General features: G+C 41.5%; 1 protein-coding gene across 1 annotated transcript in view; it reads left to right on the forward strand.

The window, feature by feature from the left end:
* itfg1 (integrin alpha FG-GAP repeat containing 1) overlaps positions 1-24,123 on the forward strand; it is a 252,552-nt gene that overhangs the window by 215,003 nt on the left and 13,426 nt on the right. The window contains exons 15-17 of the mRNA XM_074667248.1: positions 9,728-9,852; positions 21,927-22,009; positions 22,799-22,916. Coding sequence (XP_074523349.1) covers positions 9,728-9,852; positions 21,927-22,009; positions 22,799-22,916 — 326 coding nt within the window. The remainder of the gene's footprint in view (positions 1-9,727; positions 9,853-21,926; positions 22,010-22,798; positions 22,917-24,123) is intronic.

Here is a 24,123-nt window from a genome sequence, read left to right on the forward strand (position 1 = left end):
CCACTCGTCTTTTGAGAGGAATTTTGTTGGCCATGACATCTAAACTCTGATAGTTTAGGGTGTAGTACCCTAATTCTGCCACCGAATTCATCTGGACATCCACAAGTTTCAAGTCCAGTTTCTGTCTGTCTGACTGATACTCCATTTCATCCCTATGTGTCTTCCTATTTCAGAGTCAGTGTGCATGTGATCATCTTCTCTTCAGCACCTGTTGCATGCTCTTCTGATCAGATACAGATCCTAGAGACTCTTAGCTTCAGACTTTTTCCTGTCCTGATATCTTTTCACTCACTGAGAGGTTCAGGGTTGGTTGATGTAAAGTCAGAAGGTTTCCACTGAGCAAAAAGACGCTCAAAGCACATCCTTTCACCATCATTTCTGGATGTCTAACTTTGGTTTTCTGAAGGTGCAGACTGTTTCTCCAGACGACACCTTTTCCCAACGTCTGCCAAACTTCTATTCATTACACCCACAGTACCCCTGTATAAGAGCTACCCAAAAACAAAAAACGACATCTTGGTCCTTGCCGGACCTTAGACCAGCATCCCTCCAGCTCCAAAGCCAAGTCCTCATAGACTGAGCTATTGTAATGTTTAGTCGTTCTTATTGTTTTTAAACCACTTCTAGTTTCTGTGTATAACTGTAGTCCAGTTTCTGAGGGTGGCCGACTGTTCCTGTTCACTTCCCTTCAGCTTCATGTAGTTTTCTCAGCAGCAGATGGTAGCTGTAAATACATAGAAAGGCGTTATACATTTCCACTTCAAAGCTGCTGCTGAGCCGAATGAAGCTACAGGAAAATTAACCTCTATAGGATGACAAATCACAACATTAGAATGGAAAACAGGAAATGGAAACAAACCAAATATTACTCTGATTCACAGCTAATGTTTAAAATTAGACGTCCTTTGAACATCAGTTTGTGCCGTAGAAAAACTTTCTCACTCACTCACTTGCTCCTTCTTAGACATCTACTTGACATCCAAAAAGCCAACAATCAAATGTTGAGCTGCATATTGAGGTCAAAGAGGGTTCCTGGTTAGACATCCAAAGTGGACCTAATTTGAACATTGTGTAGACGTCCAGAAGTGATCTTGGACCAACAGACACGACATAGACTTGATCATGTCCATCAGATGTCTAATGTTCGGTGGGTGACTGCATTCTAAACCATGTGACGTGATAACCGATCAGACAATAAGCTCGCTTAACGTGAATTCCTTTGCACAGATTTTTGGAAAACATTCATAAATTGTGTTCATAAACTCTCTTAGTTCTCTGTGCAGGAATGACAGCCTCCTGTGTGGTTTTTGTTCCCAGTAATGAAAATAATCTGTAAGTACATGTGTGTCACTGGCCAGGATGCGTCTTGTCATCACCCGCTAGTTTGCAGCAGTGGTCTTTGTGTGTGTATGTGTGTGTGTTTTAATGCATTTTACTGGAACACTCACACCTCTTAAACATTTTGTTTTCTCTACCAGGCTGCACGTCACCTTGAATCAAGACTCAGAGTTCCAATCCCGCTAGTGTTGTTAAAAGTTTGTGTGTTTAAAACTCCTAATGAAACTGAGAATGCTGGTTTGGATTTATTTTCCTGTTATCCATCACTGCGGCTTTATAACTGCTGCTTTTAACAAATGGTAATTTAAATACTCATTGGTATTTGTTCTTATGTCAGACTTTAAAAAGTCTTCTGACCACGCGTCACATCCATTCATCCCCCCAAATCCAAACACAGATGGCAGAGGCTGCTATTGTGGGGGCTCATCCGTATGAACTAATCCTGTTCATACTCCAAAGAATGCTTTACAGAAAGCATGTTTGGATTAGGACTCTTGCCCAAGGACAGGAGCTGGACTTAAACCTCCAACCCTTAGACTGAGAGATGACTGACTGCCACTGAACCACAGCTGCAGGTGCAGGATATGGCATTGATTTAGCACCCTGACAGTTTAAAGGGGGTTGTTTTCACACACACAAAAAAAAAAATCAATAGAAAACAGGAAAGTGTTGTTTCATTTTGAGCCTTAATTTACACTAAAACAGCTGTTTGGGTGACTGAAAACGTCAAAGAAGTTTCAGGTGGAAAATTGTTGAAAACACAACCTCTTCTGTTGCATCCTGTATCCTCTGACACAGAGATGTCACTGCCCCATGAACTGTTACCCCTCAAACAGCCAAGCAGGAGTCAGAGGACACTAACATTTTTTTTTTTTTACTTTTTTCTGAGCGTGCATACTGATAGTTATCTGCTCAGCTGAGGAACAGCTGTGTTTCTCAGGTGTGCGGTGTCATTTGGTGGTGTTTCATTATGAAGTCCTCCATGCACAGTAGAAACACGATCACCTTTACTGGTTTGGCACGCATGCTCCAGCGTTGTTTTTGTGTTTTCATTGGCACTAGAGCGAATGATAACTATCTTTCTTTAAACATTCTATGTTGGTATTGAGCTTAAATAAGCACATGATAATACTGTGTAACTATCAGACTCATAGAAGGGGTGTTAGAAGTTTTCCTTTTGCTGGTTGCTGCTTGCCATACAGAGAGCAGACGAGGGAGACGCAGAAACAAAAGAAAAGCTCACTTGGCAATTAATATCGTCAGCTAGCTTTTACCACAAAGTGCTAAACTACTGCAGACGAAAGTGAGGTACTCTCCCTGAACCCCCAAAAAGTTTGCTCACCACTACAGAAATATTTGGACTTTGTCAAACTGACGGGTTTCACCTGCCTGAAAAATTAACTGCATTTCAAAATTGTTTATCCCCTCTGCCATCAGATTGCTAAATGCTTTTTAACAATCATTTTATCTTTGGTGCTGGTTATCTTTCATCTTTTATTTTTTCTCTAATTTGAATCTTAAATCAGTCTGGTCCACTTCTAACCAGTATGTCCAGTAGAGATAGACTGATGTGTTTTTTTTTTCAGGGCTAATACCAACACCAATTATTAGTAGTCAAAGAGGCCGATACGACAGTGTTTCCCCTTCCATTGAATGGTTTTATGTTTGTTTTTTTTTTGTTTTTTTTATTATTTAACAGAATGAATAGTCTTATGGTATTACTCTAATTTACGTGACGGGTTGTCATTTGTACATTGTCAAACTCCAACTCTTCACTTCATTTAAATGCCTTTTAGCATTTGTTTGTCAAACAGCTCCCAGGCTAAGCAGCATGTCTTATTAATTAAAATTAAAACTTTAGAAAACTAGGACTGGGATGTTTAGTACGATTTCAGGAGAGTCTGCTGCCTAAACTTGCTTCCAAACCTATATCTGCTCTCCAAAGTTCCTCCATGCAGCAAAACCTTTTTTCCTCTCCACAGTGTGTGAGCACTGTGAACGCTGCTACTTGAGCCATGGCTCAGCGTGTCACCGATCAGGTGGTACTGTGGGTGGGGACAATGCTGGGGACAGAAAAGTGACTGCAGAGAAAGAGGTGGGGCTGGACCAGAGCCGAAATAACCCAGTTTCAAAGTGATATATTTTTATCGGCCTACCAGTTGAAATAAAGGCAAATGTCGATATGCCACAGTCCAGTATCATTGTCTCTTTTAGGGTTTATTTCTGTATTTAATTCCTTGTGTAGGTAATTTTTTGCTTTTATGTTAACTTGACTTTGTTCATGTTTCTTTATGTGTACGAGCTGCTCCACACTATTTGCCCCATTAGACATTAATAAAGTTGTCTGAATCTGAACAACCCTCACTGTAAAAGGGAAGAAATGGACAGAGGAAAGCCAAAAACATGGTTCTTGGACATTAAGACAGCAATATCAAAACCCTCCACCCCTGCAGCAGTTTGTGATTTTTGACTTATTCGGCATTTTGTTGTTAAACATTGGGACTTGTGGCTGTTTTGCTCCTACATTATAATGATGGGCACCTTTAGTCTACTCCTGCTATAACCATGTTCCACAGCAGGGTTTTACGTGTCTGCTGTAAATCACCACTGTCTTCAGCTAACTACAGTTAGCCCTGTAGTCCTGATGCTCACTCCATACCTTAATTATCTTTATCCCCCGGCCTGGCCTTTAAATCATCCTCTGGGAGTTTCTGTGCTAGCTGCTCACACACCAACACCTCCTGGTGGTTTGAAGTATCAGCCCCTACTAAATGAGCTCTGAGGCTAGCAAGGCTAGCTAGTTGTAACAGGCAAAATGTAGACAATCTTTTTAATGGGCAACTCAGAAAGTCCCTGTAAGTTTAGATGAAGCAGCTGTTGTTAAAGAAATAAAAATATGAGAAAAGACGAAAACAGTCTCCTAAATCACCACACCCTCACAACAGGGGAACAAATTTTTACAGTTTTGCTGCGATAATCGATGAGGCCTGACCCAGAAACATGTTCAGGGTTAACCCATTTTGACCTTAACCTTACAGCAACACCATGTCACGACCCAAGCAAGTTTGGAGGAAGATCCACCTCTCCTCTCCCACATGCTGTCATACAGTCAGAGCTGAATGAGTGTAGCCGAACAAGTTTGGCCAATTCTCCGGTTTGTGTTCTGGATATTTGTGTTTGGACCAACAAACTGACAGAAAAGATTCAACTTTAGCTAAAACTTCTGCTTCACATCTAAACGTCTTCCTCCTGGCTTCTTCAAAATCTTTCACTGAATTTATCACAAAATCCCCGAGAGCAGCACACAGCTCGGCTCCTGCCTGATATGGTGCGTATTTTCTACCACACACACACACAAACACACACACCTCTTAGTAAATGTCAGACACTGCAGAATCTGTCTTCATTGGCTATTTGAAGTCAGGGCTTTGTACTATCCTGAACCAGTCACTGTCAATGATACTGCACCCAGCTCTTCCTCCAAACAGCCAATATTTCTGTGTCTCTGCTAAATTCGGAGCGCGATTAAGGCAATTAGGCTTCCTCTTTACAACACCAGAACCCTGCACTTTAAAGCTCGCAAAGTAGAGTACTTAAAGCGATGGCAGCGAGAGAAAAAGAGAGACAGCTGATGAAAGGATTTCTCTGTTAGATGAAGGTAAAAGTCGATGGGTCTATTCAGTGTTCAGAAAAGCATCACGGCATCATGGGATGGGCTTTACAGCTCTATCCATACAGTAACTGAGTTCACCTCTGTTTACCATTCACTCTCTGCAGCTTGCTAATTTATTTTCACCTCTATAAGCGGTATGCCAGGGTTTGAATGTGAGCTTATCCATACAGTCTGAAAGAGTATGATAGGAGGAATACTGAGCTGCAGAGAGACGTGGACCGTCCTGACCCAGGTTCAGCTGAGGTGGCCTGAAATGAAAAGAAGAATCTCTTTTTGAAAAGACTGAGCTGAGGTTAGGCATAGATTAAAAAAACAGAGAAAAACAAAGCTGTTGTGTGCTCCTCTCTGCCTGCAATACGCAGTCCATCCACATTAGTTCTGATCACTGGCTGCCTCCAGGCCTTCTATCTCTTCCTCCATCCTTCTCTCTCGTGCTCACTCCCCTGCTCCTTCCCTCTTTGTTTACCACGTAGAGGTTGATTTATGTCGGCTGCACTCGGCAGAGTTGGGTGGCGTGGGCGAGATATAGCAGCTTGAAGGGGAGCGAGCATGAGGGAGGAGAAGGGGAGAAGCTGAAATGAGTAAGGCCAAATGGGAGTGATGTATCACGAGAGAGGAGAGAGGAGGAAACAAGACGCTAAAGGATGGATCAGAATAGTAAGTGAGGAGGGAGAGTTTTTAGGACGGAGGAGGAGGAGGGGGAGGTTGTTTGAGGAGATGGGGGGAAGAGGTGTTGGACTGGCCTCAGGTGTCTCGCTCTGATTTGTATCTTTTATGATGCTTGTTCATGTCAGAACACAAGGTCTCACACTGCGGTCCCCGCGGCTCCATCGCTCCTGCTGTGAGTTTGTTTACTCGTACATTTTAGTCTCAGCCCTGGCACTCACGGTCAGGATAGGTCAGGTCAGGCTGATTACTTTACATAAAACTTAACGATCTCTTTGGGAAGGCAGGACCAGAACAGATACAGAGGCACAAGATCACTGGAGCAAAGTAGGAGCTGTGTCAACATACACGCCCAACAATTTCAGCAGCCGAATTGATCAGAAAACTAAAAAAGTGCTTAGCTGAGCTGCAGGGGCGTAGCTACAATTAGGCAAACACAGGCAGTTGCCTGGGGCCCCAAGATTCCCAGCATATCTTAAAAACTGATTCATGAAGTTCTCTTCAACTGAAACCATTTCTTTTTTCTAAATCTTACTTCACATGCTTCAAAATACATCAAAAGGCTCAATCTTTAATGATGGTTTGGGGTACTCCCCCTCCCTTCTTATTCAATGCTCCATGTTACAACACATCTGAAAATTTGATTCAAGAAAGTGGTAAAAAACACTTTTTTTCCCATTTATTTTCTCATTTTCAACCAAGTCAGAAATAAAAACAATGTTGCTCTGAGATCTGAGATAAACATACAAGACTTTTAGGATTTTAAGGACTTTATCTAGCCCAGGAAACAGGATAATTTTCTCAAAATCAAACTTTTTGAGTTGGTGATAAACATTATTGTACAAAATCTCTTTTTAGATACATAACTCACTGGACAGTGAGTACACTTTAACTTACATTAACTTTAAAATAATAGTACCAAAAAGTATGGTAACTGTAAATATCACCTCTTTCAGTAGATTTTTTTCCAGTTTTATGTTGTGTTTGATATTTACATATTTTTTCTTTACTAAATTATTTTTTTCAATGTTTACCTATTGTAATGTTTTTCACTTCATACTTTCTTGTTTGTTACTGTTACTCTGTAAATTCCCCACTGTGAGACAAATAAGCTGTCAATTGACCACAAAAGATTTCAAATCCAGGACAAAGTGGACTAAATCATGTATTCACTTTTTTCAAAATCAAACTAAAGTACAAAACTTGAGGAAATGCATTTAGTTGTGTTAAGTTACCATGTACAAGATTAGCACTGTCTCATGCCTTGATTCTCAGAAAGAGACAGTGGACCCAGGGAAGGCCAGTCTAGCTCTGAGAAAGATGAGTTACAAGGACATGGAGGGCCCCATTGACTGGGTTTGCCTTGGGCCCCCAAACGCCTAAATACGCCCCTGCTGAGCTGCTTTGTTGAGGCAAAGGGGGAATTGGTTATGGAAATATACTGTAGAATCTGAGCTCTGCATTCGAAAAATATATCCGTCTCACTTCATATCTGTGTTTATTTGTTATCATGCTGTTTGTTGTGATTTTTTCACTTACAGAGAAGTTTAGATAAGCTATGCTGATGTTAAAAAGACGACTGATGGCAGATCTGTTGACAAACAAAGCTCCTGCAGCAGTTTTTGGAGAGGAACACAGACAGCATCATCACTAACACAATGGTCTTTGAACTTTTCCTCTTCAAATCAACACAAGAACCTGTTCTGCTGTGGAACTTAGTAGAAGCTAAACCTGAGTGAGGTGATTGTGATAACATCAACGGGTCAATAAGGGGCACTCACAGTCCCCTGGTTTCACCTTCAGTCTACTTAAGACGCACAGATTTAGGTCTTACTCGCCCCCAGGTTTAGAAATTGGACCAGTCATCCATTCAGCGCCTGCAGCGAGGTTGAAATTCCTCAGCTCACTGCCTCAGTGAAAAGAAAAAGGGGGACCACATCACACCTGGGCTGTTCTGTGTCCACTAACAGGATCCATGTCTGACATTCTGCTTGTGAAGCTCTGACCAAATCAGCCTGGCTACATCTCTTACATCTATCACTCCTCTGTGGCCTTCTCTTCAAAATGAGAACAAACAGATTTTACTCCTGTTGTTGTGAAGTGTAACATTATTCTCTTGGTTAACACTGGAAGCACTTTGATTAACATGGTTGTTTTTAAATAGTTATAAATCATTGTAGGGACAAGTTTACTGAATATGAACTGAAAGGTCTCTCTAAGCTGGACAAATGTCTGTTTTGGAAAGTGAATATTGTCACCAGGGTAACATGTTGGTGCCAACTGAGGCATTATTTTGGCTTCACTTTTTAAAATGAGGAGTAGATGTTGTGTTGTCTATATGTTTATAAAGTCAGTGGCTCTTACACAAGCATGGCATAAGGGCATGATGAGGATCCTTAAAATTCTCAAAGCATTGTTCTTGACTGTGAGTCATCCTGATCTCCTAATATGTGAGTTGGGTATGACTGAGCAGTTTTTTCTAATACTTTAAGTGCAAGAAATGGAGAAAAAAGAATAAAGAGAGTCACAGAAAACTCTGGTGAAAAAAAAAAAAAAGTAATGGCACCACTCAGGCTGCAGTAAAAGCCTGGAGTTTGCCAAATTGTAAAATGGAAATACAAACAAATACGAACAACAAATGGCCTAATAACTCCTAAAGAACTGAAGCTTGAGATGTCTAAGACCGTTTTTATTTGGCAGAACTACTGCAGTGTCCATCATCTTGGCTTCATTTTTCAGCCTTTTTCAGTGAAATTTGAGTTCAATCCTTAAAGACACATTAGTTATGGAGCCCACACACAGAGTAGATAGCATTAATCCAGTTCACTTCTCATTGAAATTGTATTATAAGGCGTACAAAATGTCTCTTTACAGTTTAAAAAATGTATTTTATACAGGCACTTGATGTGATATCTTCATGTTTGTTCGTTTCTCAGTAGTTGTCAAAGATTATCATCACATTTTATTTATGTATTTCAGGTATCCTGTTGATTAAAGAAATAAACTGTTGAATGACGCCTAAAAAATCTCTACTGCTCAAGAAAACACAATATTTGTCATTGTTTATTGAAACAAAATCAGATAAGTAGACTCAGCGAAACCAAAGAACTAAATATGTAATAGGTCTATTGTCACATCTGTCAATTCACACATGATGATTTCCACTCAACGGTCTGTTCATTTGTTTTTGTAAAATTCTTTTGAATTGTAAAAAGACTTTATTGACACCTTGTAGATTTTTTTAATAAGGTAGAATTAATACAATAAAAATGATTGAAAACTGTAGAATCAATGACATCAGTGAAATGTAGGTGAAAATTTAAAAACAATTGTCCGCTTGGTAAGTAAATGCTTATGTTTCGGGCTGCACAGTAGTGCAGTGGTTAGTGTTGTTGCCTCCAGGGTGTACCCCGCCTTAAGACATCTAGGACCACCAGCCACCTGTGACCCTGAACAGAATAAGCAGTAGAGGATGAACGGATGCTTATGTTTGTTTTGAATGCTACTTTGATGTGAAAACGTCCCAGTATGTTTAGCATGTGTCTGATTTTATAAAGACGTAAATGATAAGTTTCATGTACTCCACTTTTATTCAGTTCAAACCTTGACATGGCTCAAGGATTGGATAAAAAGTTTCGATTAAAGTTATTTCTGCTCATCCTGAGAGAAATGTGAAATCCTGCAGAATTCATAGCAGCCGATTCAACAGAGGACTTGTCCTTGGAAGGTCAACAGTATTAAACATGGTCTGACTCATCTGTTTTTTACTGCAGATTTAAAGCTGTTTCATTGAGAGTTGAAAACTTAAAACCTTCTGGTTGAGAGGAGAGAAAAGTAAAAAGATCAACAAGCACATGAGGATGTATCCTCAGTGCTCAACAGATATCTGTGACAGTGAAGTCCTTATGTTGCTATCAGTGAAATGCAACTGCATCAAAAAGTAAAGGAATCAATACTTTCCGAAAGGAGCCTTATAAATTATCAATATGTTTGGGGACAAACAAGCTCTGTATGACCTTTCAATCTGTTTCTCTTTCTCTGTCTCTGCAGCCGGTCAGCTCAGCCAGTCAGCTCACTTCTCCCTGCAGCTTCCCTACACCGTGCTGGGACTCGGACGCAGCGCTAACTTCTTGGACCACCTCTACGTCGGCATCCCTCGGCAGCCAGGAGAGACGGTGAGTGAACATTAGAGGGCTTTATCATCACCTGGACACTTCACAGCTCTGACTACAGAAACAGTCTGAAGTTTTACTGGAAGGAGATAGAGGAGTGTCTGAGGGCTGCAGCAGACGGGGAGGGGGGGCAAACTGCACAGAAGTTCTGTTTAATTAAGTCACTTCTGAACAGCCATAACCTGCCCTGAAAATAACAGAGGCTGACATCCATGGTTAATTTCCATGCCACAAATCTCGGGAAAGCTGCAGTGAGAGACAAGCGAAAAAATAGCCTCAGGATCACAGTGTTAATAACCAGAAAACTTTAAAAGATTGGATTAATTCACAGGAAATTGCTTAGACATGACAGGCCGGATCTTAGACATTTTTTCTGAAGCTTGTGCGACTTGTTTTCAGGGAATCAGATGAGATGTCCCTCCTTGTTTTTTTTTTGTTTTTTTTTTTTTTATCAAATTAGAAAGACTAACCAGGAGGCTGCACGGTGGCGCAATGGTTGACGCTGCGGCCTCACAGGAAGAAGGTCACCGGTTCAAATCCCCACCTTGGTCGGTGGGCCTTTCTGTGTGGAGTTTGCATGTTCTCCCCGTGCATGCGTGGGTTCTCTCCGGGTGCTCCGGCTTCCTCCCACAGTCCAAAAACATGTTCACCTGGTTAATTGACTCAAAATTGTCCATAGGTGTGAGTGTGTGCGTGAATGGTTGTCTGTCTCTGTGTTAGCCCTGCGAATGACTGGCGACCAGTCCAGGGTGTACCCCGACTCTCGCCCAATGACAGCTGGGATAGGCTCCAGCCACCCGCGACCCTGAACAGGGTAAGCGGTATAGAAAATGGATGGAAAGACTAACCGAGGACAGTGGTGTTTGTCTAATCCTGAAACAGCATGAGGGGTTTGGTTGACGCTGGTCATTCTTGCTGGACAGGTGATAGATATTTCTTGAAAATATGAAATGATTTTGGGGCCATTTACACAACAGTTGAAACACAAAGATACTGTTGTATTTTGCCTCGTCTTTACACAGAAACAATATTTTAACAGAAACTTTTGAATACAGTCTCCAGTAAATGCAGAGTGGAGTAAATGGATGAAGTCGCTAACTGAAAGTGTGATGATTGCACAACTTTCAATGAAGAGACTTCAGTCCACTACACACCCACTGCTGGCTCCTGTCCATGCTGTGCACAGCCCCTAGCTGCATGTTAACCCCTCCCTCAGTGAAATGACAAGATTATCACCAATAAATTGCAGACTAAACCAAAACTCTCCATCTTTTGCTCATCTGTCACTTCTGCTGTTGTCAGAAGAGTCTCCCAACAACCGTATTCTCTGTGGAGAAACTGAAAAAAGCTAACGATTGTTGAGTGAGCTTCTAGTTTTATGTCTTGTTTAGTGTTCTGTGTTAATAAGTGTGGTGTATTCTTTGAATTTCTTCATAAAACACAACATGTCTACGGGTAAAAATGTATGCAAACAACAACCAGGCTTCCAGGTGTGAATGGATAATTGTCTTTTAAATTTTTCTTCTTCTTCTTTCTTCTTATTCGTGAAGCAACTAACAGTATGCTTAAGCTTCACGCACAAAATAATTAACTTCTTCACAGAGCTAATCAGTTCTTCACTCTCTAATTTTCTGCCTGAGGTCTTTGCTTTGTTTCTGTATTTATGGATCCAGTTAAGTCTTTGAAACGCTGACAAGAAGTAAATACATTTTGTAAACTAACTTATCCCTGCTGAGCTGGATTACATCTTTAGAGACGAAATCCTGCTCAGTGAAGAGGAGCTGAGTCTGTTCTCAGTTGTTATCAGTGTGAGGGGGGCAGTCAGTTCTAAGGGATCCAGATTCAGACAGCTTTATACATCCCAGAAGAACAATTGACTTTTACATTATACCAAGAAACATCAGTAAAGACAGAAACAGTGAACAGCAGTGTTCAGACATTAACATATTAGTGTCAGCCAATCAAAGCAGTAAACCACAGCAGCAGCTCAGGTTGAAGTGTATCTATGAGGAGTGAAGTTATAACAAGATTTCAGAAGTAAAACTCCAAATGGGTAATGTATAAAAACACAGCATCATATTCAAATCAACCTGCCAATTTATCAGTGTTAAAGATTAATACCTGTGTCAGCTGCAGACTGAGTCCCCCATGGCGCTGTCAGTTCTACATCGTAAACTTTCCTCTGACTGACTCAAGAACAGTAGAACAGTGTCAGGCCTCAAATTCAAACACAAACTATTTCCTGTCCCACAACAACTTTACCTCCAACATCTACCTGCATCTCCCAGTCATCACCACCCTTTAGCTGTCCTGACCTGGTCATTTGTAAAAACCTGCCTCTTTTACATTTCTCTCCTTCATGTAAACCCTGTATGGTTACATCCTGAATTCATCTGTCATCAAGGGTGTAGAATTGCGTATGGACCGTATGGTCCACACCCATTTCAAAAGATGGCTGAAATTTCCCCACCAATATTAAGGTTAAACAGGGAGAAAATGTGTGTCATGCGGCACACAAAGGGTCAAATCCTTTACCACTTCATCACCGCCTCCCAAATACATCTTTGAAGCCCCGTTTGCACAACAACCTTTCATCTGAAAACGCTAAAAGCTGTGAAAACGCAGTGAAAAAAATCTGTGTTTATACCGAAACGCTGAGGGACTGAAAACACTGTAGTAAGCATGCCAGGCCTGTAGGTGGTGCTACAACTGTCTTGTCCAGAAGCCGCTTTTGGGAGATCTCCACTGAAGTAGAGATGAGCCGATCATCTGGTGTATTGGGGAATACTAAGTTAATAAGTGGAGTAAAAGATGAACATTTTGTTTAAAGACAGTCAGCTGATTCAGCAGATTGAGCAGCACAAGCACGACACGGAAGTTCACGAGGATCGTAACAAAGGTACTGTTGTCCTGTTGTATGCGCGTGCGGGAGGCAGAGTGTGACGTCAGTGTTTCCACTGAAAACACCGGTTTACTGCTTACACGGCAACGGTGTCGGGAGCGTTTCAGAAAAATCCCACTCTGGAGGTCGTCTTCAAAAGTTTGCATTTTAGGTCGGCTGAAACGGCGTTTCCGTGTAAACGCGAGGCTGAAATGCAACAAAACTTTTGCGTTTCACCCTAAGACCGTTGTCATGTAATCGTCCCCTGAGACTGGTCTGGAAGTCAGCCAGACAAGAAAGGTGGTCAACCCAAACAAAGTGTAAGGCAACCAGTAACAAATGTTAAACACCATTTCCAACAGTTTCCTCACTCTGAACACAAGCAAGCAACAGAACTGTCCTGTTTGTCAGACAGCAGTGAAGAGGCAGGGTTACAGCAACAAGTGAGCTTAAATTAGGACATGGTGGTTCATTTAAAAATGGCAAAATTACAAAAAAAAAAAGACTAAGGCACTCTGTGGTAGAGCAGTGATTTTTTTATATAAATATAGGAGCAAGCCGACGACGTGTTTTTTTAGTAGTTCTGATTTAATGATCCTGATTTAAAGGTTTTGTCTTGAGGAGATAACTTTTTACTTTAGGAAACCTTTCATTAGAGCAGCCTTTTTTGATCATTACCTGGTGGATTTATTTGTTAGCACCAAGTTATGCTCCTCAATGCTCCAAAGCTAGGGTAGGGCTAATACATGACCTGTGCTGGAGCTGGCTTTGTCCCCACCAGTGTTGAAACCAAACCTAGGCCACTGCCTGTCGTCTCCTTGATCCCTGCCACTCAGCTTTTTGACACCTGGTGATGTTGCAATGTGTAACTTCACAACCTGACAGAATATGCCGTATTGTTGCAGTGTGTGCACACACTGTGCACACACTGGGCACCATGGGTTCCTGCTACCTAACGCTATGGTTCAGACTGAAAGTCAAGCCCTGTGCACCAGTTAGACTTGAGTCCTATTTTGTGACACCTTGGTTTAAATTAAAGTTCGAGGAGCAGGTGTAGTTTTGTAAAGTCTGTATCGTGGGTCTATTTAAGCGATATGAATGGAAAACCCTCAACCTTCAGCATGTGATATAGAAAGGCGGCATTGTAAATGTAAATCAAGCTGTCAGGGCTGTACAGTCCAGTGAAAGTAAATGATTTTGCTGCCGTTTGACAGTTTTGGCTACAGATGACCTTCATCCTTAAAGCCTTTAAAGCTTCTGTTAGTGTTGAGTTGGTTTTCTTTACTACTTTCTTAACCATTATTACATTCCCCATACAAGTCCTTTGGGCTGTGCTATCCATATTTTCTACCGTGGCTACCAAAATATCATAATTTTACCTTGTGATTCTTCTCTGCAAAATATTCACGTTAGCATTGTTTTCAGAATATTTATAGAAAATGTGAAAGGGAGCACAAAGTCATCAGCCTCACCAGTCTTCAACTTTTTAGTATAGTAGTAGTAAATTCATTTTTAGAAGAAACTTATTGTCAACATCTGTCATTGCACAAGCCTTTTCTTTCACACATTTAATTTCCCTGTTGGAAACAGGTTTCTCTTGCAAATGAGACGCGAGTCTCAAGAGACTAACCTGAATAAATAAAGGATAAATAAACAAAACAAATAAAGTTTAAAAAGGACAAGAGAGCTAGCCAATGACACCAGATTAAAGTGTGTTATTCGGCAAAACTTACTGATCCAGGGATGTTTAGGCAAAGCGTTAATAGTAACTAAGTCTACATATGAGATACAGTTGACATAGTTCACACACTCTCTGCTTTGCTCTGGTCCCCAAGTGGACGGCTGAGGAACTGCATGTTTTTTTGGACTTAAACGTTTACTTCATTCTCCAGCGCTACATTTTGCTGCTTGTGTCAGCCCAGTAACCTGACGTAAGGAAGGATAAAACATGTTCATATAATTTGCCTTGATCGTTTAAATTCACCTCAGGGTGTTAGCCTGCTATTAGGTTAGGTGCTGACGCATTAGGGAGTTAAAGTGAAGGTAAGAGGGCCTTTGGATGTGAGAAAAGCTAAGAAAACTTTCGGAGTTGGTATTGATGAAGGTGAAGGACCTCCTGAGATGATCAAATACATTCTCCTCTCCTCTTCCTCACTTTGAGATATTTTCTCCTCAGAGGAGAGAAGCATGAATGAGAGTGTGTGAGGCCTGTGTGTGGTCCCTGTCACACCACAAACCAGCGTTCTTTTAACAAAGTGAATCATTAATTGGATTTATGTTTTTAATGAATTCGTCAGCCACGTTGCGACACTGCTCTACTTCAAATGTCAGCACTCCTCGTCTCAGCTCTCCGGCTGTCTCCACATTCATCTCCATCTCTGTTTTCCCTCGCTCCGCTCACACTTGTCACACTCGATATTAGGCACGACAGGGCCCTTTTTCTCCTCTCCCGTGTGGTACCGAGCTCTTCGTCAGGCAGCTGATTAGAATTGTAGATGGCTTGGTCTGCAACTCAGAAGCTGTAGTGCACAGAGAAACACTCATCTCAAACAAGCAGCTTTGTTGTCCCCACCCCGCACACTCCTTCTCCTGTGCCGAGATGTGATCTTTTTTCAACGTCTCCTTCTCCGCCTCGCCCATTCCTGCAACAAAGTAGATTAATGAAAGCCGTAAGATGCAGTCTATTATGCAAAGTAGAGTGTTTTTTTTACCCTGAGGGATGAGGGAGTGGATTTACTCCATCAAATCCACCTGTAACGAGGAGAAGCTCTGTCTGTCTATTTGTCAACTTTTCTTCCTCCATCTCTCATTTTTGTCCTCCTCCTCTCTGTCTTTCCAATCCGTCCTGCCTCCATTCTCCCACTGCCCCCCTGCTGTGCTCTTTACAATCCTCTCCTCCACAATGAGACGCTCTGCATGCTGTTTCACAAGGAGAGGTTTTGTAAAATCTACTCAGATATCTTCCATCTTCTGTCCAATCATTCCTCCCTTTTTATTCCCCTTCCTCCTCCATCTTCTTTGAGTCTCTCTCCCCCTGTTCACTTATCTTCTACCCAGGGGATTCCCTTTGCAGCTCAAAGTGGTTTGCTTCACTAATCAGTCCCCTACTTGTCACTCTCACTCTCTCTGTCTTCCTCAGCCTCCATCTCTGTATCAGTCTGCCTTGCTCTCTCACAGTGTGCCAGTTTTCCCTGGCTTTGAACCAGAGTGTCTCTCTGTCTCTCTGAAGACTTGGGAACACTTTTCTCTTCCAAACAGCCAGATCCGATCTGCTCCCAGGCAGCCGTGGTGGAGGCTGATTCGTCTCCAGCTCTGCTCCCCCGCCACTTGCCGCACCGACAGCAGCGCTTTCCAAGAGCTAAGCGACAATGGCTGGCGGCGAGAATGTGCTAGCTATGTCAAAAGCAGCGGCGTTGTTGCATGCTTATTCAAAATAGCTGCAAGACGTGGTTCCTCCCAGTATGAAGAAGTGAAGAGCTGCATTCAAAAAGCAGAGGCACTTCCACATTCTGTCACATGAACAACTGGGAAACATTTATTCCCTTCAGAAACAAGCATGATAACAGCTTTTAAATCATTAATATTACGCCTCTTCTCTGTTATCTCTGAACTCTTGACCCCTCATGAGCCTGAGCCTAGCCTCACATCCCTGCCAGGGAAGATCTTAGCATAAGACAAGGTGGCCTCAGTGAAAGGGTAGGAAGACGAGGACAAAGACTGTTGATGAGTTCAGCTGCTCGTGGAATAAAAAACACCGCTGTATGTAGAGGTTAAAAAGAGTTCCTGTCAGTCTTATGTCAGATGTCATTATTGGTGCTAAGCCTTGAGGCAGCCAGCGACTAAAAATGAAACTTTAACTTGTGCAAAGTCAAACTGCTGTCAGAAACAGAGCTGCGAGCAAATGTTTTTAAGTTCACTGCAATTTGAGCTCCACTTTTCCCTCTTTTCCCCCTCCGACTGTCACGGCCTGCCCATGTTAGCACCAAAGGACCCTGATCTACTCATCAGTAACAATATTTGGCCTGAATCACAACTGTTGATGTGTGAGGTTGACCAGGTGAATAATGAAGAGGCCGATTGTTCACACCTGAGCAGATCAAGATGATCATCTCAGGCTGACGTTTCACTGTGACCCTCTGAGTTTCATGCTGGCACACACAGTGCACAAATCTGCAGGAGATGCACCAGAGTTCCAGTTGACTGTGATATAAATGGTGTTACCAGACGCTACGACAAACAGCTCCTATCCTAGGGATGCTGTAGAGGACTCACACAGGCAGCTCAGGCTGGAGGTCAGGCATCATGGGTGGATCATTCGTTTGGGGAATGGATTTTTCATTGCTTCAGTTATGAAATTCTGGTTTTCATAACCATGGCCAGATGGTTTCATTTTACTTTTACCCGGGCGTCACCAAAGAGACCTCAATCTGTTGCCACCTGTTGTTTCCAACATGAACCCTGTTGTTTTTAGTCCATTACATCCCTTCATCAGTTTGGAACACAGTAAATTAACCTGAGGCTTCAGTCTGGTTTGCCTTAGCTGTGGGAGCCTAACAAAGAAATTGGCTTGTGCTTTTCTTTGAATTTACATTCAAAAGCAGAAAAACATCAGGATAGTGAATGGTAGAAAAAGCATCAATGAGTTTTTTTTCACACCTGTCCCATTGAAGGATAAAAAAGGGATTTCTAACCGTCTTTTAAACCAAGCTTTAAGTGATACTCCGGGATGGAACAAGTTGGGTCCTATCACAAGGGTTAGGGCAGAAATTACCCCTACAGCAGTGATTTTGTGCAGAAGAAGCCCAGGGCGCACACATCAAACACCCCCTCCCTGCTCCTCTGCCGGTTTCCTCTGCACTCAAAAACACATATAAACGGACTCCCACCGAAAAAATCTGATATCGGTCTGCATTCACACTTTATTTAGAGAATTTTCAGCGTGTTACTTTCACACAAAAACACCGCTAAATGAGGCTCTAGTTCTCATCATGTCTCTTCGTCCTGGCAGACTACCTGCGTTTGTTTATATCTGGCCCGCAGCGCGCGGACTGATACACTAAGTGGCAAGCGCCTCGTAGCTGTGGCTCTGCAGCGGAGGTAGCGCCGTTTTATGACACGATGAGAACTACAGCCTTATTTAGCGCTGTTTTTGTGTGAAAGTAAAATTCTCTAAATAAAGCATGAATGCAGACCAATATCAGATTTTTTCAGTGGGAGTCCGTTTATTTGTGTTTTTGGTCAAATAAAATATGGCCCCGTCTGAGTGCAGAGTAAACCGGCAGAGGAGCAGGGAGGGGGTGTTTGGTGCGAGCGCTCTGGGCTTCTGCTGCACAAAATCACTGCTGCAGGGGTAATTTCTGCCCTAAACCTTGTGTTAGGACCCAACTTGTTCCATCCCGGAGTATCACTTTAAGCTAGTTATCTGTAATGCATTTCAGGAGTTTGAGAACCCTAACTGCTGAAGAGCTTTTGCAACACATCGAGCAGATTTGTGGCTCACATAAATAATGTTGATCCACAACAGGTTGTTGCAGATATCTGTTACAGTCTTTTCCCTAGGTTTACAGCCGTGTGTGTGTGTGTGTGTGTGTGTGTGTGTGTGTGTGTGTGTGTGTGTGTGTGTGTGTGTGTGTGTGTGTGTGTGTGTGTGTGTGTGTGTGTGTGTGTGTGTGTGTGTGTGTGTGAGACATCAGTAGGGGGTTTGGGGGGGTTGCTAGTGCAGGAGAGCAAGTGTTGCATCTTCACAGAGAAGGCGATGGGAGATGTTCCTAGTGGTGTTTTTTCCAGATCTCTGTCCGGAGTGTGTTTGTCTGTGTGAGTAAATGCGCACACATGTTAGTGTGTCTGAACGTGTTGAGGCAGAACTTAGCCGTGTGTGATCTGGAGCTATATGGAAACTATACTTAACACAGCCCCCCATATAATGATAAGGCAAACACTGTGTTAATACAGCAACAGAAACCATCGTCAGTTTGCCAGCAGTAAGTACCACTATGCGCCCTCTTTTGCTCTTCTTGTTCCCGCTAATGTCTGCTGGTCTGTAATTGGTCAGTCCTGCATGGACTACAAGAAGTTAAACGCAAAGACAGCAGAGACTATTGTGTTGTGACAAAGCTCCCCTATCTGGCGACACATCATTGACACCTTTATCTGCATAGCCAACTTATAACTTGAGGCGTTACTTCAACCACTTTGTCCGTACCCTGTGGTCAGCGTGACTTCAGTTTGAGATGATGAGCTGTAACTAATCGTTGATGTGAATTTACCACCGTTTCACTGCAATTTTTGGACCCTGACAGATGTAAAATAATCGGCAAGAAACTGAGAGAGCTGTCCAGCCCTCACAGTCTGTAACACCCACACTGTCTGGAGAAGAGGTCTAATGATGCTTCTTGAGTGGAAACACCTGCATGGGTCAGCTGTGGGTGTGTGGGGTCTTTAAAGCTGAACCGTGGAAGAAATCAAATGTGCAGAGAAAATTGTCAGACTGAAGAGAAATAGAACAAAATGTGGTTACTTATGAAGAGACAAGAAATGAAACCATTTCTACGTAAGTACAGTGAATGTCCCCTCGTGTGTCCTCTCTTTTGAAATTCATTTTTGCTTTCTCTGCAAGATGTTTTCAAGATTCTGCTACTGTCTGCCTCTTTTCTTTTCTTACATATGATTCTTTTGTTAATGCAGATTCTTTCCTTTTTACTCTTTGGGTTTGTCACATGAAATCATACGACTTTTTGTGTTTTAAGATTCTTCCAATGAGGTAAAATCTTGTAATTACTGAATAGTTTCCATAAATGTTGTGGGAATAATTCACATTGTAAAAGTTAAAAGATTCGTTCCAACACCTTTAACATAGTTAGAAATCCTTCGCGAGGAAGGTGAGTCAGTTCATTTATTTATTCCCATATGAGTCATAAGATCCCGTGGATGTACCTGTTTTTTCTTTTTTTTTAGCAAGAGCTGCCCACTTAGCACAAATCCTTACTATGGTACTTCATAACCTGACAACATTTTTAGCAAAGCCAGGTTAGATCTGGTAAATACGTAAGAAATAATGTTTCATGAATACACAGGAACATGAGTTATAATTTACATTGGTACCCGCTCAAACTTTGTGTTCTTTCTTGCAGAAACACCCATTCACAGAAGATGAGTGGCCAGAAAATGTAAAATACTTGTACAAATTAGATTACAAGTTGATACTTAGTATTTTTCAAGATTTTTTTCATTAATTTAAAAACAGTTTATTTGAAAATGATTTACTTATCGAGCTTTGAGGCCCTCTGAGGAATTTCTTAGTGATCTTGAAAAAGTCTTACCTCTCTATATATGCCTGGTTGTAATCCATAATTCAAAATGAGATTATCAGCATCAAAATAGGTTAATTTAAGTGCTATTTCCAGTATTTATGGTCAGGTTGTCCAGCATGAACAAGTTCCTGTGACAACATCACACTGGTCAACAAACTTTAACAGTGAGAAGAGAGATCCAAGTTTTTCTCTGATGAAAACAGTTTCTTGGATTAATTGTGTAGTGATGGTGGACACTGGAGCTGGAAAAAAAAGAAAAAGGAGGTCAGAGCAGACCGGGGCTGAACAGTAGAGTGATACAGCCCGAGCTAAAGGCTAAAACACGGGTGAAACTGTTTGTGCCGATGTTCATTCCAACCCACAGTCAGCAGTTATTCTGCAGTTGTCTGTTCAAACTTGAGAGTCTATCAATAAAATGTTTCAAACAGCTCTATATTATATATACCATAAATACAGAACTTTGTCACTTTTTATCAAGGTTGTCTTGAACAAAGAAAAGTAGGGTTAAAAGAAAGAACTGGTCTCCATTTCTTTGCTTCTAAACACACACATGGCTTTCCTTACAACAGTGAGTGCAAGTTGTTATGGGACACAGAGTCTTTATCCCAGAAAAACACTAGCTTTTCCAGATAGTGCTCACAGCTCCTTTAAAGTGTGTTGGGTTAAAGGACATGTCTGAAATTAAACTAATAGTCTTGTTTCTTGATTCCTGGTTCACATTAAACTGAGCATTTCTATTTAAGGTAACTTTTGACAAGATGAACAGGACTTCTGCAGGAATATTTATTTTGACATTTCTGTCCTCATTCATCTCTCCTCCTTCTCTAAGCATGATGTTAACACCTTTAAACACTTTGTAGAGATTATTCAACTTAGAGTCAGATACTCCAGCTCTGCTGTCTGTGTCTGGATTGCAGGACAGGATGTTGCTCCTCTTTTTTTGTATCAGAGATGTTTTTGGGTCCATTTGATGTTTGTGTGATCAGGTTTTTCTTGGCATCACTTTTCGTGGAGTTTGACCTATCAGAGTCAAGTATCTAACACAGTAACAACAAGTCACAATATCAAAGTATAATACAGTGTTTTTAGAGGCTAGTGTAAGGTTATAGGTCCATCCAGTTTTCTGATCATAAAGCTTGAAGATTTGTTTTTACATTGAACGTTTGTCTCCTCGTTCAGCACAGGATGGTTAACATTGAACACATCATCCTAATTTTAGATCCCTTCAGTGTTAAAGCCTTCTTCAGTTTTCTAATCCTGCCCATACAATCGTCACATTCTCACAGGGCAAGTTATACAAGCCTAAATCAGTCAGAAACAGCAGTGGGTAGTATTCATGCTCTGCTTTGGCAGCTTAATCAGCATCAGTCAATTCTCATGTCTAATTATTAAAATAAGCATCAGGAAGGCAAAAATAATATCAGAACATCCTCTGTTTGTTTGTACTTTTCATATGTGTGCCAAATTCAGCAGCTGTTCCAGTTTTCTCCCATGATTTATGTCTCAGCTGCTACCACCAGTTAAGTTATGGGAGGAGGAAAGGCCATGTTTATTTCATAAAGACACAGACCGAGATTAAGACTTCACAGTGGACGGCCGAGCTCTCTCACACACAGCCCCAGAAAATCACAACCTCACACACACATACACACACTCGCACACTCATGCACAGGCGAGGGAGTCTGCTGCTCCCCACAGTCAGGGTAATTTGTTTTAAGTAGTAACTTGTCTTTGTCTTAAATGCATATCTGAAAATAGCAACTCCACAGGACCCTATTACTCTGCCCCACAGGACCTAACACATATTCTGAGTTAGTCAGTGTAAATCTGCATGTGATGCATATAGTGTGACCCTAATATGTATATGTGTCTGTGTGTCTTTGCAGGACGTGAGAAAGAAGGAGTGGACAGCCATCATCCCCAACTCTCAGCTCATCGTCATCCCTTTCCCACACAATAACCCTCGCAGGTACACAAACACTCACACGTCTAACGCAGGAGACGCACACGATTGCTGTTTCTTCACAGCTCCCTGATTTGCCGGGTGACCCATTGACTCCTGTTGCTATGGATACCATTGAACACTTACATCTGATGCCATTTTAACGACCTATTCGAGTTAATGTTGCAGATATAATGGCACGTTTCAGACTCACACACTCACAGACTCACCTCACAGCGTGTGTTCGCATGTTATCATGACGTTGTTCGCATGTGGCTCAAAGCCCAGGAGGAGCTCCAGATGGCTGCTCAACGCACACACACTCACACACAAACACACACTCACAATAACACATGGATCCTCCTCCATATACGCTTGTGTGGTCGCCAGCCCTGCCAGACATGCCAGGACAGACACACACACACAGATATAAACACCTACATACACACCAGGAGAGATATCTTACCAGTAAACACGGTGGTGTCTTGGTATTCTTCTCACATACAGCCTCGGCTAACAGATTGTGTGATGGTAAATTTAATATATGAAAGTGTTTGGAGGGCTGGAAATGCATAAAAGTTGTTGGAAACAAAAACAGAGCAACGCCACATCGTGTTTCACTCTGGCAAGAAAGTGAAGAAGATGCTCATTTATTCATTTTAACTTAATTAGGACACAATGTCTGCTAATGTGCACCATTTGGTAATTACACCGTTTCCTCCGTCAATGAAACCAGGATAAAACATTAAACAGCATATGGTAGTTTGTTTTCGTTCACACCCTCCCCCTCTCCTCTCTGTCTATCTGTCTATCCAGTTGGAGCGCCAAGTTGTACCTGACTCCCAGCAACAGTGTTTTGCTGACGGCCATCGCACTGATCGGAGTGTGTGTCTTCATCCTTGTCATTATTGGCATCCTCCATTGGCAAGAGAAGGTCAGGACACACACACACACACACACACACACACACACACACACACACACACACACACACACACACACACACACTCACACATATATATATATATATATATATATATATATATATATATATATATATATATATATATATATATATATATATATATGTCTAACAGTAAGAAAACACTCAGAAAACAGCCATAATTGAGTACAATTTGTTGTACAGCAACCTCCGGCAGAGATAATTGAAGCTGATGCAGGAGTGATTAAAAACTGCAGTTTGTTGAGGGTCCACTTTAAAGTGGCTCAGGAAATACTGGAAACCACATTCTTCAGGAAAAATAAAGGTATTTACAGCCAGGAACAAACAATAACTTCAAAAAATTGTATTTGTCTTATGCTTCACACAGCACGAGGATGAATGTTTTTTAACTTAGCAGTCAACATTAAGAAGCAGGTGCATTCTGGCAACAGAAGCAACGTTCATTCAGACAAATTATTGATCTTTATTTAACACTTAGTTAAAACTGTCAGCAGCATAGAAATGTCTGGTTGTTCTGTGGTCTGTCGCCAGAATCCATGCTAAACCATGAAGTCAACTTCTATTCATTTCTGATCATTACAGAGCTGCCAGTGTTTTAGAGTAAAGAGTGACTATGCTAACTGTTGACTCTCAGCCAAACATGTTAGTGGTTGTCAGCTGACAGTCACTACTCAACTTGGTCACACTTTACACTGAAACACCAGAAACAGAGTTTTAAAACCAGTTTTAATATGTGTATTTGGTGAAACAGAACAGAAACAGATTTTACAATCATATATATATATACACACACTCATATTTTTTTTTCTTTTTTTTTTCAAAACTTTTAACAAGTCTTATAAGCAATCTTGAATTACAAAATCATCAATATTTTGACAGATTTAGAGAAGAAATCCAATGAATGTCTTCCCACTTGTTGATGGTTTTCATCCACTCACTGATTTTCTCATGAACCTGTCAATTGTTTACCATCTGGAAAATTGGTGTGTTTTAGGTCAAAAATGTGATTTTGGGTGGTTAACAACCTCACGTTGCTTTACCAAACACTGTACTCTGTATCACTTCTGTTGCCTCAATGCATGCCAAGCAGTTACTGTTTACAAACCCCGAACGGGTCTATTAAGATCCTGACTTTACCCAATCAGAGACACAGCCCACATGGATGACAGGTCTAGCA

Source organism: Halichoeres trimaculatus, unplaced genomic scaffold, assembly GCF_033239565.1.
Source record: "Halichoeres trimaculatus isolate MK-OKI-2021-1 unplaced genomic scaffold, fHalTri1.1 fHalTri1_scaffold_3, whole genome shotgun sequence".
NCBI lineage: Eukaryota > Metazoa > Chordata > Actinopteri > Labriformes > Labridae > Halichoeres > Halichoeres trimaculatus.